The 15,821-nt window shown below is 51.5% G+C and overlaps 1 protein-coding gene across 1 annotated transcript; it reads right to left on the reverse strand.

Annotated features, from left to right (window-relative positions):
- Positions 1-14,220: 14,220 nt before the first annotated feature.
- Positions 14,221-15,362, reverse strand: GSX1 (GS homeobox 1). The gene is made up of 2 exons (XM_064437796.1): positions 14,975-15,362; positions 14,221-14,576 (listed from the first exon to the last, which is right to left on the reverse strand). The coding sequence occupies exons 1-2, from the start codon at positions 15,360-15,362 to the stop codon at positions 14,221-14,223; spliced, it is 744 nt and encodes a 247-aa protein (XP_064293866.1).
- Between the last annotated feature and the right edge of the window lie 459 nt (positions 15,363-15,821).

Genomic DNA, 15,821 nt, shown 5'->3' on the forward strand with positions numbered 1-15,821 from the left:
CTGAGGCAACGCCAACGTTGCAGCTTCTGTCCAGCTCCACAGGCAGCATTCAGCTCCTGGGCTCTGGGGAAGAGGGAATGTATTTGTCATCATTTTTTATATCAGTATTTCTGGTGAGATTGGCACGGAAGATGGTAATTTACATCTCAATATTTACATCACTGGCTGAGAGATTTGCTTCAGCTTTCTGCTCTGCCAGTCATCATAACGAGCAGGTCCTGCACAGTTATTGCCACAGTTATTAATGCTACTTATGATGATAAACTCTGCTATTAATATCCTGCCAGTGTCAAGCCAACATTTAGCCACCTAATAGCAGGTTCTCACCTTAAATACTGGTATCTAAAAGGAGTTTCACCAGGTTAGGCAACCAACCAGGGCAGAGTTGAGGACAGAGCCAGGCAACCCAGAGCTTTTCTTCCCCAAAGCCATATTGCCCTTGGGGCTGTCCTGGTGGAGAGCCTCCTGCCTCTGTTCTCCTTATCCAGAAGCAGCAGTGATTTTATTTCCTTTGCAAATGCCAAATTCAGCAGGTCTGTTGAGGTCCTGTTGCACTTTTGGGACCAGACCATGGCCCATTTGGACTAGCTCCATCTCACAAAAGAGCATCCTCCCATTTTGGGGCATTTTATGCATTTTGGAGGACAAAGACATGACCGTTAAGTTTGCACATAATGTTATTCAAAGCAGAAGCTCTCTGTGTTAGGAATACAATAACCCAGGCAAGGCACAGCCATCTCTGTTGTTGTTTATTTAACAAAGGGACCTCAGGAAACATCGTGAGCGCAGCCAGCGAGCCGTGGCATGTGTGACGTGCCGCAGAAGGCTTCTGCGTGCTGATATGAACCTGTGGGTTTCTGTAAGCATATAGGAGAGCACAAAGCACAGACCACCTATTGTGCTAGGTGCTGTAAAAACAGAGGACAGGTCTCCCTCGCCTCAGAGGTTGATGAACAGAGGAGTTCAGAGGTGGCTCCAGGCAGCTGGGACAGAAAAGGGGTCATGAGGCAGCAATAGGGGAGGGATGCAGCCACCAGGATCAGCGTGTTACAAGAGTCATGAAAAGAAAGCTCTGGAGGCAGACATGGTACTGGTGGTGTATTTCTGGAAGCTTCTCAGGGCTTCCAGAGCAGACAGAGACAGAGCATAGAGATACTACTTGAAATGCAGTCAGGGATAAAGGAGAACAGCACCTTGGGCAAGTCAAGGAGGGAGAACGTCCAATCTGCCTGGTCTGACCAGCTCACACTGAGAGCTCTGAAGACCTGCCACCTGGAGCATCTCCCTGGGACTTAAAAGGTGGCAAGCAGTCCCTGCAGGTTGACACTCAGCCCCACAAATATACCCGTACGAAGCAGAGGAGGAATGCCCAAAGGCAGAGAGCACCTCCCAGGAAGCCTTCAGAAGGGTCTGGGCTCAGCCATGGCACACACATGCGATGTGCCCAGACAGGGCGCTGGATGCTGCCACCAACTCAAGGGACAACCTACAGCTGGATGGACAGTGCAGCACCACCCAGAGATAACATGGCAAAAAAATAAGTCCATGTTGCCACTGGTGGAGAGGGGTTGCCAGCTGTTCTGAGTTACTCTGGACTAGTTAATATGAATGAAGGAATAAACTAACTTCTCCTTGAAGAAAATGCCTTGAGCCATGTCCTCAGACAGAAAAGGTATTCATATCACCTCCTCACTGCTTGATGCTCAAATCTCAGTGGAGCTGTTGCTGTAACGCAATGGGTGAGGAAAGCTCACAGCTGGCAGCTTGAACACTGAGACTGCTGTGTCTTTAGTTACACTTGGACAGGTTGACTCACAAATGGGAACTCCTGCCAGCCAGAATATGCTTTAAGAACATCTTCACTGACAGCTAAGATGTTGTTGTTCTCTCTCCCTGCAGATGCACCAATTGCAGATTTAGAGAAGGAGCTGGCCAAAGGGATCTTCAAGTCTCAGTGGAAAAGTGTGACATATCCACTTGGAAGTATTATATGCACATAAACACCATCCTGCTTTTCAGTCTGCTCATATCATGGATGAGCAACCCAAAAATACTTTTTAGGTTCAGCTGCTGACTTCAAATCCACGCACCTGTGAGGCTACTGTGTAAACAGTATTTCTGGCTGGAGTCAGCATCTCCCAGGGAATGGCTCCACAGCATTACTGAGCCATCTAGAGCTTGCAGCGGAGGGGACATACAGCCCTTCAGCTCTCTCTCCAGCTGGCCTGGGCTCTGGTGCCTACCTCAGCCCTGTTGAATACAGCATTATTGGTTATACTGTATTTGCTGAACCATTCAAAACTGCACTCACCAGGGAGAGCAGTGTCCAAATATTGCTTCAGGGAAAGCAGTATTTCAGCAAGGAATGAGGACTTCCCCACTGATTAATTTGTGAAGACTGTAAGACGCTTTTCTAGGTTTCAGGGTTAAACATGCCGGAGAAAACATTTTGTAGTTAGTTAATAAGATGTAGGCACCTGGTCCCTGGCAGCACTGGAATTGCACTCAGTAATGAGTTTAGATGGTTGGGATAAATCCCCTCCACTTTCCTCCTAGGCCAGGGTTTGGTTTGTTCCTGTAGGTGCTCATACTTCTTGTGAACTCCTTCCAAGGAGAGCTTGCAGTGGCTGAGGAGCAACAGGGAATTACAATTCCCTGGTCACACGCTCATTCCCATAGCTCTGGTCTGGAGATGGGCTGGAAGGGCAGGACGGGTGGATGCACTCATTTCACAGTCCTGGAGATTCTTCCTCTGGATCTCTTTCTAGTTTGCCTTGCACTGCTGAATAGGCTTACACCAGCTATGAAATTGGTTCATCCTCCTTGGAATATGCTGTCATGGTTTAACCCCAGCCAGCAACACAGAGCCATTCACTCACTCCCCTGGTGGGATGGGGGAGAGTATCAGAAGGGTAAAAGTGGGAAAACTCATAGGTTGAGATAAAGACAGTTTAATAAGTAATGAAAAAGCCACACAAGCCAGCAAAGCAAAATAAGGAATTCATCAGCAGGCAGGGCTCCATCATGCGCAATGGTTACTTGGGAAGACAAAACGCTGTACCCTCAAGCATCCCCCCCTTCCTTCTTCCCCCAGCTTTTTGTGCTGAGCATGACCGTGACATCATATGGTATGGAATATCCTTTTGGCCAGTTAGGGTCTGCTGTCCCAGCCGTGTCCCCTCCTAACTCCTTGTGCACTCCCAGCCTGCTCACTGGTGGGGTGGGGAGAGAAGCAGAAAAGGCCTTGGCTCTGTGTAAGCACTTGCTCAGCAGTAATTAAAACATCCCTGTGGTATCAACACTGTTTCCAGCACAAATCCAAAACACAGCCCCATACTAGCTACTATGAAGAAAATCAACTCTACCTCAGCCAAAACCAGCACGTTCTCCACCCCTTGTTCTATACCATTTATGTCATGCTAAGGTCCCACACTATCCAATACATCCTCATTAACCAGGTCCCACCCCCTCCCATCCTTTGATACAATACACAGATATCATTCCCTCAGTCTACGGACCACCCCTGTGAAATGTCTGTAAATGTCCACAGAAGTCCACAAAATATCTGCTGAGTTCATTTCAGTCCATGACTTTGGGCTCCATCTCTTATGGTAGTCACTCGGCATGGTAGAGGTGCTGTGTTGCGTGGCGTTACTGGACACCAAAACCAGCTCAGGATAGGTCACTGCTGCACTTGCACTGCTTCTTGTAAGGCTTCTCTTCCACTGGTTCAGATGGTTCCTGCTATAGTAATTCCCATAACATGCATCCCAAATCCCAGGTTACAACAGTTTAGAAGTATTTACATTACAACTCCACCCCTGGTCCCTTTGGACCAGTCCATTGGGTTCAACATTGCAATGAACTGCTCCCCTTGCCCCTGCTCCGGCTTGGACCTACGCACAGACTGCAGTCCCTTAGGGGTGTACCTGCTCCAAATGGAGCCTTATCTATGAGCCACAGTCTTTCCAGGGGTGTACCTACTGCGGCATAGACTTATTCACAGCCACAGTGCACTTTGAGGTGCACCTGTTCCAATGTGACCTTCTCCATAGGCCACAATGTCTTCAGAGATACACCTGCTCCAGCATGGTCTTACCCACAGCCACTGTCCCTTCAGAAGTAAACCTGCTCCAACATGGCCTTACCCATGGCTGCAGCCCCTCCAGGGGCATACCTGCTTTATCGAGAGCTTATCCATGGCCACGTGATTTGAGGTACTCCAGCAAGATCCCATGCACAGCCATTGATGCTTCAGGGTGTACCTGCTGCAGCATGGACTTATCCACAGCCATTGATGCTTTGAGGTGTACCTTTTCCAGTGTAGACTTATCCTTAGGCCACAACCCCTTCCAAGATATACCTGCTGCAGCACAGACATAACCATGGCCAAAGATGCTTTCAGATGCACTTGCTCCTGTGTGGACTCATCCACAGGTCACAGACCCTTCAACTCAAGTTCACACTGGAGTTCCAGCCTGTCCAGTACAGCAGCACAGAAACAGCAGCGATGCCCTGGCCATCTGCCAGCCCAGGCACATGGCCATTGCTGTTATCAGAACTTTCCCAGGCACAGCACAGTAAGGTGATAAGCAGTACAGCCAGCAGCGAAAGCAAAAAGCAGCCCCTACAAAGCACTGGACTCTAATATACAGTAAAGAAAGCAAGCCCTACAGCAAGCACAGGAGCCTGCGCCCATACTAGCTGCTGTGAATAAAATTAACTCTACCCCAACACAGCTGGTCAGTCCCCTCCTTTACACCCAGCTGAAGGCTTTTTCCCCTCCACACCCTGTCCCAGGTGCTCTTCAGTGCTCACTGCCTCTGATTTCCTTAACTGAGTTGCTTACATGCAGCTGCATAAAAGCAGGAGTTAATTCAGTAAGCAGGGAATCCCCAGGGATTCCCCTGCCTCCCTTCTGGTATTGAGAGTGCATTCAACTATACTGGAGCTGGTCTCTCCAGACTGCCTTTGTTGCAATGGTTTTCAGAGCCTGATTCAGCTGGCCTGGCCGAGATGTCCTCAAGCAGGAGATAATTCCTGCCATCCAGTGCTTGCTCTTCTGCTCTGATTCTAGGCAGGAGAATCTGTCCAAGTAGCTGTGGTACATCTTCAGTGCAGGTCCTGCAGCTGGTGGGAGGATTCCCATCCTCTTATTGATGCTGTGAGTTAGGGAGAGGCATGCTGATACCGTAAGTCAGCAAATACAAGAACCCTCTAAAACTAAATTTGTAGTTTTAGAACATGAGTGGTTCAGACAGATCATTGCAGATTACCTCAGGTAACAACAGATGGAAGGGGACTGTGGGATGTAGCATCTCAAGCACAGAGGAAAAGAGCCCAACCCATAACAAGCAAGGCCTCCAGCAATGTGAGACAGGTTTGGTGCACCGCCAAGGAGCTCCCACACTTCACAGCATATGAAGGATTCTCCTTCTGTGCAGGTGGAGGCTGCCCCTGTGCTGGTAGATTTTGCTGTGCCATGGCCATGCTCAGCAACTGAGGAGACTTCTACCTGTCCAACTTTTTCCAAACACCTCCTTGACAAGTAAGCAGTAAACGAAACTCATATTTTAGCTGGCTATGTGGGGCTTGGTTCTTTGCCATTTTGTCTTCCCTTGAGAGATTCATATTTTAGCTTGTCTGATGCTCTCCAGCCGACTCTAGACTTTGAGCTCCTGACCTTACCAACCACTCCTTCCCTGCATGAGCCACAGGTGCCTGTGAAGCCATGGTAAGAGTCAGCATCTGGTGCTGGACATTTAAAGAACATACAAGTCATGAATTTATGGGCTGGTCAGTGGCATTTTCCAGCCTAGCTGGCCTCTCATCAATTTGAACCTGCTAGGAATCACAGCAGAGCATTTCCAAAGTGTTAAAAGAAACCTTCCAGCTCAAGAAACATCTACTTCACCTTTGTACACAAAGTTATTTTGTTCTACTAGTCTGACCACAAGGTATGCTGTACATACAGGAAGGTACAGTTCCCATCTTCTTATTGACCCAATGAGTTTCTGTGGAAACGATACAGACTGGAAAGTTTGTAGGTGCTGAAAGGTTACATAGGTTCCAGTATACAGGATGCAGTCATGGATGACATTTTCATTGAGGTTTCATAGAAAACCTCAGGAGTTACCTGAGCTGCAAATATGAGGCTGGAAAAAATATCACATACATCAGACCTGTTTCGGCAGTCATCCCTAGGCATCTGGGTTTGCTCACTGCCAGAGGCAGGACGGACCTTTGGCTTGAACCAGTATAGTTGCTCTTCTGCTTCTGCTGGTTGGAGACAGTGTGGGTCTGAAGAACCAACAGAGAGACACAGCAAGCTGAGTCCTGGGTCAGTCCCTGTGGTCTATACCAGGCTGGTTCAGCAGCACTGTGATCTCCCTTAAAGTCCAGATCTGCAGTGACAGTGCAAAAACAGCAAATCTGTCTGCCAAATTAATGCTCTGAGATCAGCTGGCACTTACCACTGAGCACACAGCTCTTCGAAAAAAGGTGGGGTTTGAGTGCTTGGTGTAAGGAGGCTTTCTTAGTCTCAAGCTTATGTTGTCTCAGCCATTGAGAAAATTCTAGTAAGTTTATTTTGTAAAGCAGGGCAATGTTGCTGTGTTGCTGGTTTGGTCTGTGAAAGCATCTTCTGTTTGCAAAGGCAGAAGATGAGGTCTGGAGATGCCAAGCCATGGTGGCTCAGCTTGGCTGTTCAATTTCCAGGAATGCATTTACACAGGTAAATGAGGTGGCTCATCAGAGCCTGGAATAATTCAGTCCTGCATTATGAGGTTAGGAAATTTACTTTGTAATCTCTAATTCATCAGTGTGGTTCTCCTGTGGCATTAGAGAGCTCCTCTACTACCCAGGGAAGGATGGCTGAGTCAAAACCAGGGGCACGGTCACAGCTCTTCTTGGCAAGAAATCACATATCAACTGGGCGATACAAGCTGCTGCCCAGCAGTCTGAGGTCTTGATCCTACAGACCCACCTGCCTTCCCCAGCTTCCACACTTCCAAGCTTTTGTGAGATGGGAGCAGTTCGGTTTAAAAACACAAGCTTCCTCACCCCCAAATACCATCTGCAGATTGTAACAATGCTGGCGGGAGAGCAATGCTGCCCAGGGCACGTGGCAAATCGCCGTGGCATTGACAGCATCTCACGTATCACCCAACTCAGATCTGTGTACGTTTGAATATCCTCAGTGACCTCTAGTTGTGTGGCTCGTTGTTTCATTTTAAATGGTGTCCCAATGCATGAGGCCATTTCTTGTACCTCTAGCTCTCCAGAGGACCAATGGGGTGATGAGTTTTGGACCACTGAGTTGCTTTAGCTATCCAAATAAAAATGAAGGTTGGGACCTCATTCGTATGAAGCGGATCCAGCTCTAGTTGCCATGACACCATGACAATCAACTTGTTTACTGCTTCAAGGTACAGTCTAAACATTCTTGGCATGTCATTTGCATAGCAATATCAAGAATGCTTTGTGTCACTCTACTGTATTCGGCCTCTGCAAACACATTGAAAGGTTTCTTTACATGTATGCTTAACTAAAGAAAACGAAAGGAAGAGAAAGGGGAAGAGAGCTTCACTTTTGGTAGCATGCTTCATACAAAGTGTAACCTAAACTGTGTGCAAAATTAAACATTAGAGCTGGATATATGTCCCCCTTATGTTCTGGGGAAACGGTGAGGGGGTAGTTATCAAACAGAGGGTGGAAAACAACCTAAGAAAATCTAGGGCTCATTCTGGCAGGGTATTTAAGCATGTGCTTAACTTTAAACAGATGATCAACTAAAATACAGGAAAGGAAAATAAAAATACATGGAGATGTGAGAAAAGATAGGTTAGCAGAAGAAGAGAGAATAGTAATGATGGGGATTCAGCCATAGAAGGGCCAGGATGGGTGTGTAGGGTGAAGGCAGTGTTGGCTGGGAGGAGCTGGTGGGTTGGAAGGGTGCATGGAGAGCTGCACTGGGACGCCCTGTCTAGGGAAGTCAGTGTGGCGGTCAGTGGTGCATCCAGGTATCAGCTGGTATAAATTGATGTGGGTCCTCTGCACTGAATGAAGCTCTGCTTGCTCACCACTGCTGGCAAGCTAAGTAATGTCTTCAACAGTTGTGCAGGCAGGGCTGGGGTGAAACAGAACCACAGAAGCTCTCTGGAAGGGTGGGGCCTGGGGAGAAGACAGGAATTGAAGGAAGAATTGTGAATGATGGGAGAAAATGGCCAAGAGCATGCAAAGCCAAAGCTGGGGTCTGCCAGGGAGGTAGGGATGTCACCAGTCAGTGCCAGTTGGGCTGGAAGTCCTGGAGGTGATGCTAAGCAAATGTGCAAGAGCAGAGCAGACTTTTCAGGGTGCTGGAGCAGCTAGGATCTGGGTCACAAAAGGTTAAATCAGCTCTGGGTGGGGCCAGGGTAGGACTCAGACAGGCCACAGACACCATCAGAACCATTTTACTGCAGTTATGGGCACCTAGGTAGAAGGCGTGAGGTCCAGCACATTTGACATTGGCAACTCTCCAGCTGCCTTGTCTCCCCTCCATGCCCATAGCACAGCTAGGCTGAGGGCTGCTCATGCTCGAGAGAGCATCTTCATGATCACGAACTAAGGACAGGAGTTTCCCATGTCATCAGCTTTCACTTACCTACCTCCTAGCACAGTGTGGTGTCCTCCCTACTTGGGCACTTAAGAAAATTCAGGTTTGCCATGGTAGCATGGAAGAGAAATATCTTTTGTGGATTCTGTGAACCTTTGAGACTCTGGTTGACTTTTCAGTAAGGCATGTTAATGTTTCTGTGCCTGCTAAAATAAATGATTCTGCAATTCCATATACTACTCATAGCAACTGGAGGCCAATCCAGACCAGATACTCCTACCCAAGATCAAAAATACTAGCACACACTTTTGTGTAAGCGTGGGAGCCACTACCCGTCTGGCTGCAAAGTGCATAAAATAATGTATTCATAGTCTGTGACTGATGCTAATGCTTTTAATAACTGGAAAGTTGAGACTGAGGAAGGGAAGAGACACAGGTTTGACAGGAATGTCCATCTCCAAGGCACATTTTGGGTCCATCCTGAGATTCTTTTGATGGTTTTTCCAATTTGGTCTATATGGACTTGTAATAAATATATGCGGAAAATCTACTCTTTTCCAGGTGTCCTTTGTTGGGAACAAGCCTAATAGAAAATGCCAAGAGGGAAAAGGGAAATTTGAGAAAGTTCCAGCAGAATGAGAGAGGGGATAGAGCAAAGCTAAGAATGAAGATTTTTGTTTTCCTGTTTATGATCATTGTACTACTTATTTTAGGTTTGTTTTGTTTTAATTTTAAAAATTTATATATATTAGAGTATATATGGGTTATATAGTAGATAGAGTTATAGGGTACCTCCAGAGAAGCTAGCTGTCCAGCACCAGGCAGCCACACCTGTCTGGCCACAGCCACATTAAGCAATAGGCCCAGCCATTTGCTGCTGTCATCAGTGTCAGTATCCTAGGAGATCTCCTGATCTTGCACAATTACATCCTGATAAATGAGTACTTTGTGTTCATAGCAAAACACTTTCAAAATTAGTGTAACTGAGAGATAGCTACTGTTGATGTAAGTCTTCAAATTATTAGGAATATCATGCAAAAACATTTTATTTAGAGTCTTTAGTTAACACTCACCTGTATTTTAAAGTAATTGCATTCACAGACAAAATTATATAATCATTACAGAATCAAATTTCATAGCCTCTCTCAGGAATTTAAGGATTAAAAATGAAGCCTCGTTATCCCAGTAAATTCATAGGTAGGATCCATTCGAAGTAAACAAAAGTGAAAGAAATACCCAGCTACACCTGAGGTAATGCTGTTTCAAAGCAGAGAGAGTCTGTTTACTCCAAACACTATTCCAGATCCATGGGGCCAGCTCAGACTTGACACTGTACAAATACATTAACTGCAGATAAACTGAATTATGAAATTCCTGGGTTAATAATATTAGTTTTGTGGTTAAGAGCAACAACCCTTAAAATACCAATACATTATTTCAACCATAAAACTATTCAGTGCAGCCCTTGTGTGGAATGAAGTGAGGACTAGGGATAAAAATCAAAATCACATGAATATAAAAGTCAAATGATGCAAATTAATATTATGATAGCCCTAAATACAGTAATTTAGTGCTGAAAAGCTTCTTTGTTCCAAAGCTTTATTTTTTCCAGGTATGTGTAATTTCTTACGGTCACATTTTGTGCCTGGACTGGTGAAGGGAGAGTGGCTGGGTATGGGATGGGGTGTGGGACACTCATACTTAGCGATGGCAGAGGGGAGACCCAAACACTGGCATCATCCTCTGTCCTCCTTCCCCTGCCAGGATCGCCACCTTCGCTCTGGGACACAGTCTTTAAAGCCTCAATAGCATCCAAAGAGTCTCCTCTCTGCATGCTAGGGCAGAAATAATTCAACTTCTAGATAGAAATATGGTAAAAAAAGTATGTGCTGGAAAATACTCAAACTCTTTTTGTGGATTTGCAAATGTGGCTCCCATCACAATCAGGAGAGAGTGGGCATTTTAGATGCTAAAATGCTTAAGTAACTTTCAGAAACCTGCCATCAAAACGGCTAGAGAAAGTTGAAAATTGGTGTGTTATGACATTCGCTTTAGCAGAGGTGCCCACACTCTTCCCACAGCAAAATGACTTTAATTTGCCCAACCCCAGAGTCCTTGAAAATGACACTCCGAGCATTTGCCATAATGATTTCTCACTAAATTAGAAAAATGCCCAACTAAGGAGGGATTATCTCTGCATGTGGATGTGGCATAATGACTGTCAAGTGCACTGAGAGCCCCACTGGGCTTTGCAATGTACACAGGGTCTGCAGCAGAGGCCAGCGTGTATTGGAGAATATTAATACTGTCTTGTTGGGGGCATCCATTGTGATACTCTACTGCTGTTCAGACAAAATTATACCATATGGGGGAATTCTCTTTGCTACTTTACATATATGAGGTACCTTTTAGGGACGAGGATTAGTCCTAATTTGTCTAGCTGACAAACTCAGTCCATAAAGGACACAGGCACATGTGTGTACACCCTCTCGGTGATGTGCGCACCCATGGTGACAGTGTCATTGGAACATTCTGCCTAGCAGCCCATGGCCACTGTGCCTGCAGTGAGGATGTGCTAGTGAACTTGCATCCGTACATCCGGAAGGTGTTCTGGCTGCTCCCCAGAAGGAGCCCAGCAGCTCTTATCCTACAGGATGAAATGTGTTTGTCCCCCAGATGCTGGTATGTTGCTGCCCAGGTTTCAGGGTGAGTGAGGAGCTGGGTGGGCAGTGCCACTGCCTCATCATTCCTACCACAAGGGACAAAAACTGTCCCTGGCTGCCTCCACTCAGCCCCAAAACAGGAGAATGAGGAGACACATTTCTTTTTTAAATCAGTGCTTGTGCCATGAAGGACTAGAGAGATGGTGGGAATGTACAGGCAGACAAGGATGTCAGGAGCTTCAACACAACTGCCGCAACAGCACTTCAGTAGTAGCACTCAAATGCCCAGCGTTGGTGTTCCTCACATCCCACTTCCAGACTTCTGGCTCAAACACATGCTGCTGAACAGGCACACGGAGCATACACGCATGCCTCTACGATGCTCGTTCACTTCAGTGCCAGGGCCCTGTTTATGAGCATGCCAGACCCTTTGGTAAACCCGCATGAGGCTGTTTCTGTCTCTGTGTGCTGCAATGACTGTTCAAAACAAGCCTGATAAATGTGGGCAGAAAGGGTTGGAGGGGCTGCAGGGCCCCGCTGAGCCAATTAGGGTCCCCTGAGGGGTCTTCCCTGTTGGAACAGGGCCACTGCGGAAGGACACACAGGAAACATCACGGTGCCAAGCATCAGGCGAGACTGACTCCTGTAGCAAGGTCAGGTTTTGATCCTTCATCTGCCAAGTTCATCCCCAACAGTCACAGGAAAAGGAGCTAGAAAGGTGCTGCCCACAGAGCGTCCTAACCATTAGCCTGCCTGGCTGTCACATCTCAGATGGGCAATGCAGGGAGCCAGCAGAGAAGGAAGCAAGGAGGGAGAAGCTAGAGAGGCTCTTCAGATGTGAGAAGCCAGAGGTCTGATCTCAGATGGACTCTTGGCCTAATATCACCAAGGCCTTGCCGTCGTCCAGCCAGGGGGAACACAAATCAGGACAGTCACAGCAGGGCATGGGTACTGCCTAGTGTTTGTCCTGCACTGCCACGCCTTCGGAGCCCTCCTGCCCCACCTCACATTGTCCTGGGGTGGCCAGAAATATCCACAGTGCATCGTGGTCTGCAGGGTCGTGCTCTCCCCTCACCAGTGCGCGGGAGCTGTAGGAGCCTGTAGGTGTCCCAGCCCCACAGCTATACAAAGAGCTGCAGGGTCCTGGGAAGGGCAGAGCGTGACACATTTGTTTTATGGACAGGGCTTGAGGCTGTCCCAGCAGTGGCAATTTTACCAGCTCTGCCTTCACCCTCAGTGCTCGGGGATCCCAGACCCACAGCTACCCACACCGAGCTCAGCCCCTGTGTGGAGCTGCGTGGGCCTTCTCCACGGGGATGATCCGGGAGGGATGACATCTCCATTCCTGGCTCTTCCCGGTGGCCTCGGTTATTTCAGGCCTGCTCCGGGATGAAAAGCAGGTCCCATCCCGGTGTGAAGAGGGACCGATGGCAGCCCAGGGACCCAAGCATGTTCCCCAGGCTGCAGGGCGTGAAACCCGCCAGGCCAGGCGGTGCAGCTCTGCAGCCCTGCGGGGAGACCCGAGGCACCGGCTGCCCGTGCAGGGCCGGCCGCTGCGGCCCCCCGAAGAGCGCGTCCCCGTGACCCGCAGGGAGCTGGGGGTCCCCGCACAAAGAGCCTTTCCCTGCACAACCGGAGTGGCGGCGGAAGCGCGGGGCGCGGGGTGTCCCGCAGCCTCGGGGGGGGGGGGGGGCGGGCAGATGCCGCCGCGACCCCGCGTTTGGCACCGCCGGGGGCTGCGGGACCTGCAGGCTGCTTTTCCGCCGGGGCTTTCCACCGAGAAGCCGCGCGTAAAAACGTGCGCCCCGCTTCCCCGACGGCAAAGCGGGGCCGGGAGGCTGCGGGGCCGGAGCGGGGCTGCCGGAGCCCGGCGGCAGTGCAAGCGGGAGCCCCGGCAGGGCCGGCCCCGGCCCCGGCGGTTAGCGGAAGGCCGGGTCCGCCCTTCCCGGGTAGAGGCGGCGGGCACCTGGAGCAAGGAGCCGACCCCAGCCGCCAGCCGGGTGTTTATATTCACCTATAGCCGTACCTACAGGTGTGTGCAAATGGCGTATCTCTCTCCCGCAGAGCTGCTAACGGGAAGAGAGGCGTGATGGAAAAGGAAAGGTGTTCAGCTGAGCCAGACTCCTTTAGCTTTGCGGGGAGGACCGAGAGAGCCTCCGGGACAGGAGGGGGTCCCCCGCAGCCCTGTACCTTCAGCACGGGCCGGAGAATGGAAGAGTCCCCGCCATCCGCGGTCGCCGGGGCGGGCGAGTCCCGGTGGCGGGCTACAGCGGAGAGGGATGGGGAGCGACGCCCGCAGACCTCGAGCGGCTGCTTTCTACGTGAGAGGAGGGAAATAAACCAACAACGAGCTTTTATTGTTGTCATCATCATTATTATCATCGCCATCGTCGTTTCTCTGCACATAAATAAATAAATAAATATCTCCCGGGGCGGGGGAACAGTACAACCACAGCTGCGCGCCCGGCAGCGACCAAGTGAAAACAAAACTGAGAACAATTATAGAAGAAAACCAAATAAAATAAAAGAGTTAAAAATAGCCCAAACATCCCCCGACCCTCCCCACCCACCGGTTTTCGGGCCCCGCCGAGTTACCGGAGCGAGCCCCGGGGCAGCATCCCTCCGGCGGCCCGCACTGCCCGCCGCCGCGCAGCATCCCCCGGAGCGCGGGGAGGTCTGTGAGGAGCCTCCCGGGCCCGGGGCTCTGCCTGCGGGGAGACAAGTGAGACAGCACTACGGGGGGAGGCCTGGGGTCCTAGGGAGCAGTTTATTTACAACAGGGTGCACGGACCCCCGGCCCTTGGGCCGGGGGTCTAGAAAGGCGAGGAAGTCCTTCGTAAATTACACAGATTATACAAAACGGTATAAAATCCTTCGGCTGCGTGTCAGCACCGGAGCAGGTAGGACTCCCCCTCCTGCTCTCGCCACAGTTCCTGGGGAGCCGAGGTGGGCGTCGGGGAGCTAAGGGGTGACTGCGAGGCCTCTGTCGTCCTTCCCCGAGGAGGACGGAGACATACGCAAGTCCTCGTCGTCTTCCGAGCACTTGGTGGTGGAAAGGGACGAGCATTTGCAGCTGTGGCCGGCCCCCCCGCCCCGGTGGGAGCTGCTTTTGCCTTCTTTCTTGTGCTTGACCCGTCGGTTCTGGAACCAGATCTTCACCTGCTTCTCGGAGAGGTTCAGGTAGGTGGCGATCTCGATTCGCCGCAGCCGGGAGAGGTACATGTTGGAGGCGAACTCCCTCTCCAGCTCCAGGAGCTGGGTGCTGGTGAAGGCGGTGCGCATCCGCTTGCTGCTGGGCAGCTGGCTGGACGTGCTGTCTGCGGAGCGGAGCGGGGCGCACCATCAGGGCCTGCCGGACCCGCCGCCCCCCGCCCCGCAGCGCCCGCACCCCCCGGGCCCTGCTGCGCCCCCGCCCCGCCGCCCTCTCTGCGGGGCCGCAACGCTCCCTCCCCGGGCGCCCCGGCAAGCGGCTGCCGGGCTCACGGTGTGCCGGGGCCGCCTTCCCCCCGTTTCCACCGCCTGGGGAGGAGGCTCGGCGGGCAGCGGCGGGGCTTCCCCTGCGCATCCCTCGGGTACCGGCGAAGGGAAGCGCTCGGACTCCCCGTCCAGCCCTTCGGCATGGACCTGCCCCCCTCCTCGGGATCCCCATCAGCTCCCCGCAGCGACCACGGCTGGCATGCAGGCGTGTTCCCCCCCACACGCGTGCCCCCCTTACCCACGGAGATGCAGTGGAACTGCCGGGGGTCGGGCAGCGGGTAGGCGCCCTGGTAGAGCGCCGGTGCGTGCCCGACGCTGACGGCGGAGACGGAGTGCTGCTGGCGGGCCAGGGGCGAGTGGCAGTACTGGGAGCCGAAGGGAGGGAAGGAAGCCTTGATGAGGGGGATGGCGGGCGGCGGCGGGTGCAGCTGGGAGGCGGTGACACAGAGCGGGCAGACGCAGAGCAGCCCGGCCTTCCCGGCGTGGCAGGCGCCGGCCGGCAGCCCGGGCAGCGGGTGCGAGGGGTGCACGGCGTAGGGGAAGAGCGGCGGCGGCGGGCTGCCCTCCCCCTTCTTCTCGCCCGCCTCCCGCAGCACCAGCGAATCCACCAGGAAGGAGCGCGGCATGGCCCCGCGCAGCGCCCCGCGCAGCGCCCGCGCAGCGCCCGCGCAGCGCCGCTGGCCAGCCCGAGTGGTGCTGAACGCCGCCCGCCCGCCCGCTTTAAATAGCACCCGCGCCATGTGATGGCGGCGCCGGGGCGCTCAATAGGCTTTCTGTGCCTCTTCTCTTGGCATTCACGCCGCACGCTCCCTCATTATTTCCCTTGTTAACTAAATGAACTGCATAATGTACTCTATTCTTGTCGACCCCACCCACGCCGTAGCAGGCGGCCTCTCCCCTCCTCTCCCTTTGGCGGGGTTATTTTCTCATTCTCTCGCGATTTAATATTCTTTTCTTTCTCTTTATCGCTCTCCTTCGCTTTCAGCCCAGCTTTCAGCCCGCTCCCCCTTGTTTATTTTGCCGGCTGCAGCCGCGGTCTCCGCCGGCGCCAGCTTCCCCTGCCAGCCCCCCGGCGCCTTTCCCAC

Source organism: Phalacrocorax carbo, chromosome 1, assembly GCF_963921805.1.
Source record: "Phalacrocorax carbo chromosome 1, bPhaCar2.1, whole genome shotgun sequence".
Taxonomy (NCBI): domain Eukaryota; kingdom Metazoa; phylum Chordata; class Aves; order Suliformes; family Phalacrocoracidae; genus Phalacrocorax; species Phalacrocorax carbo.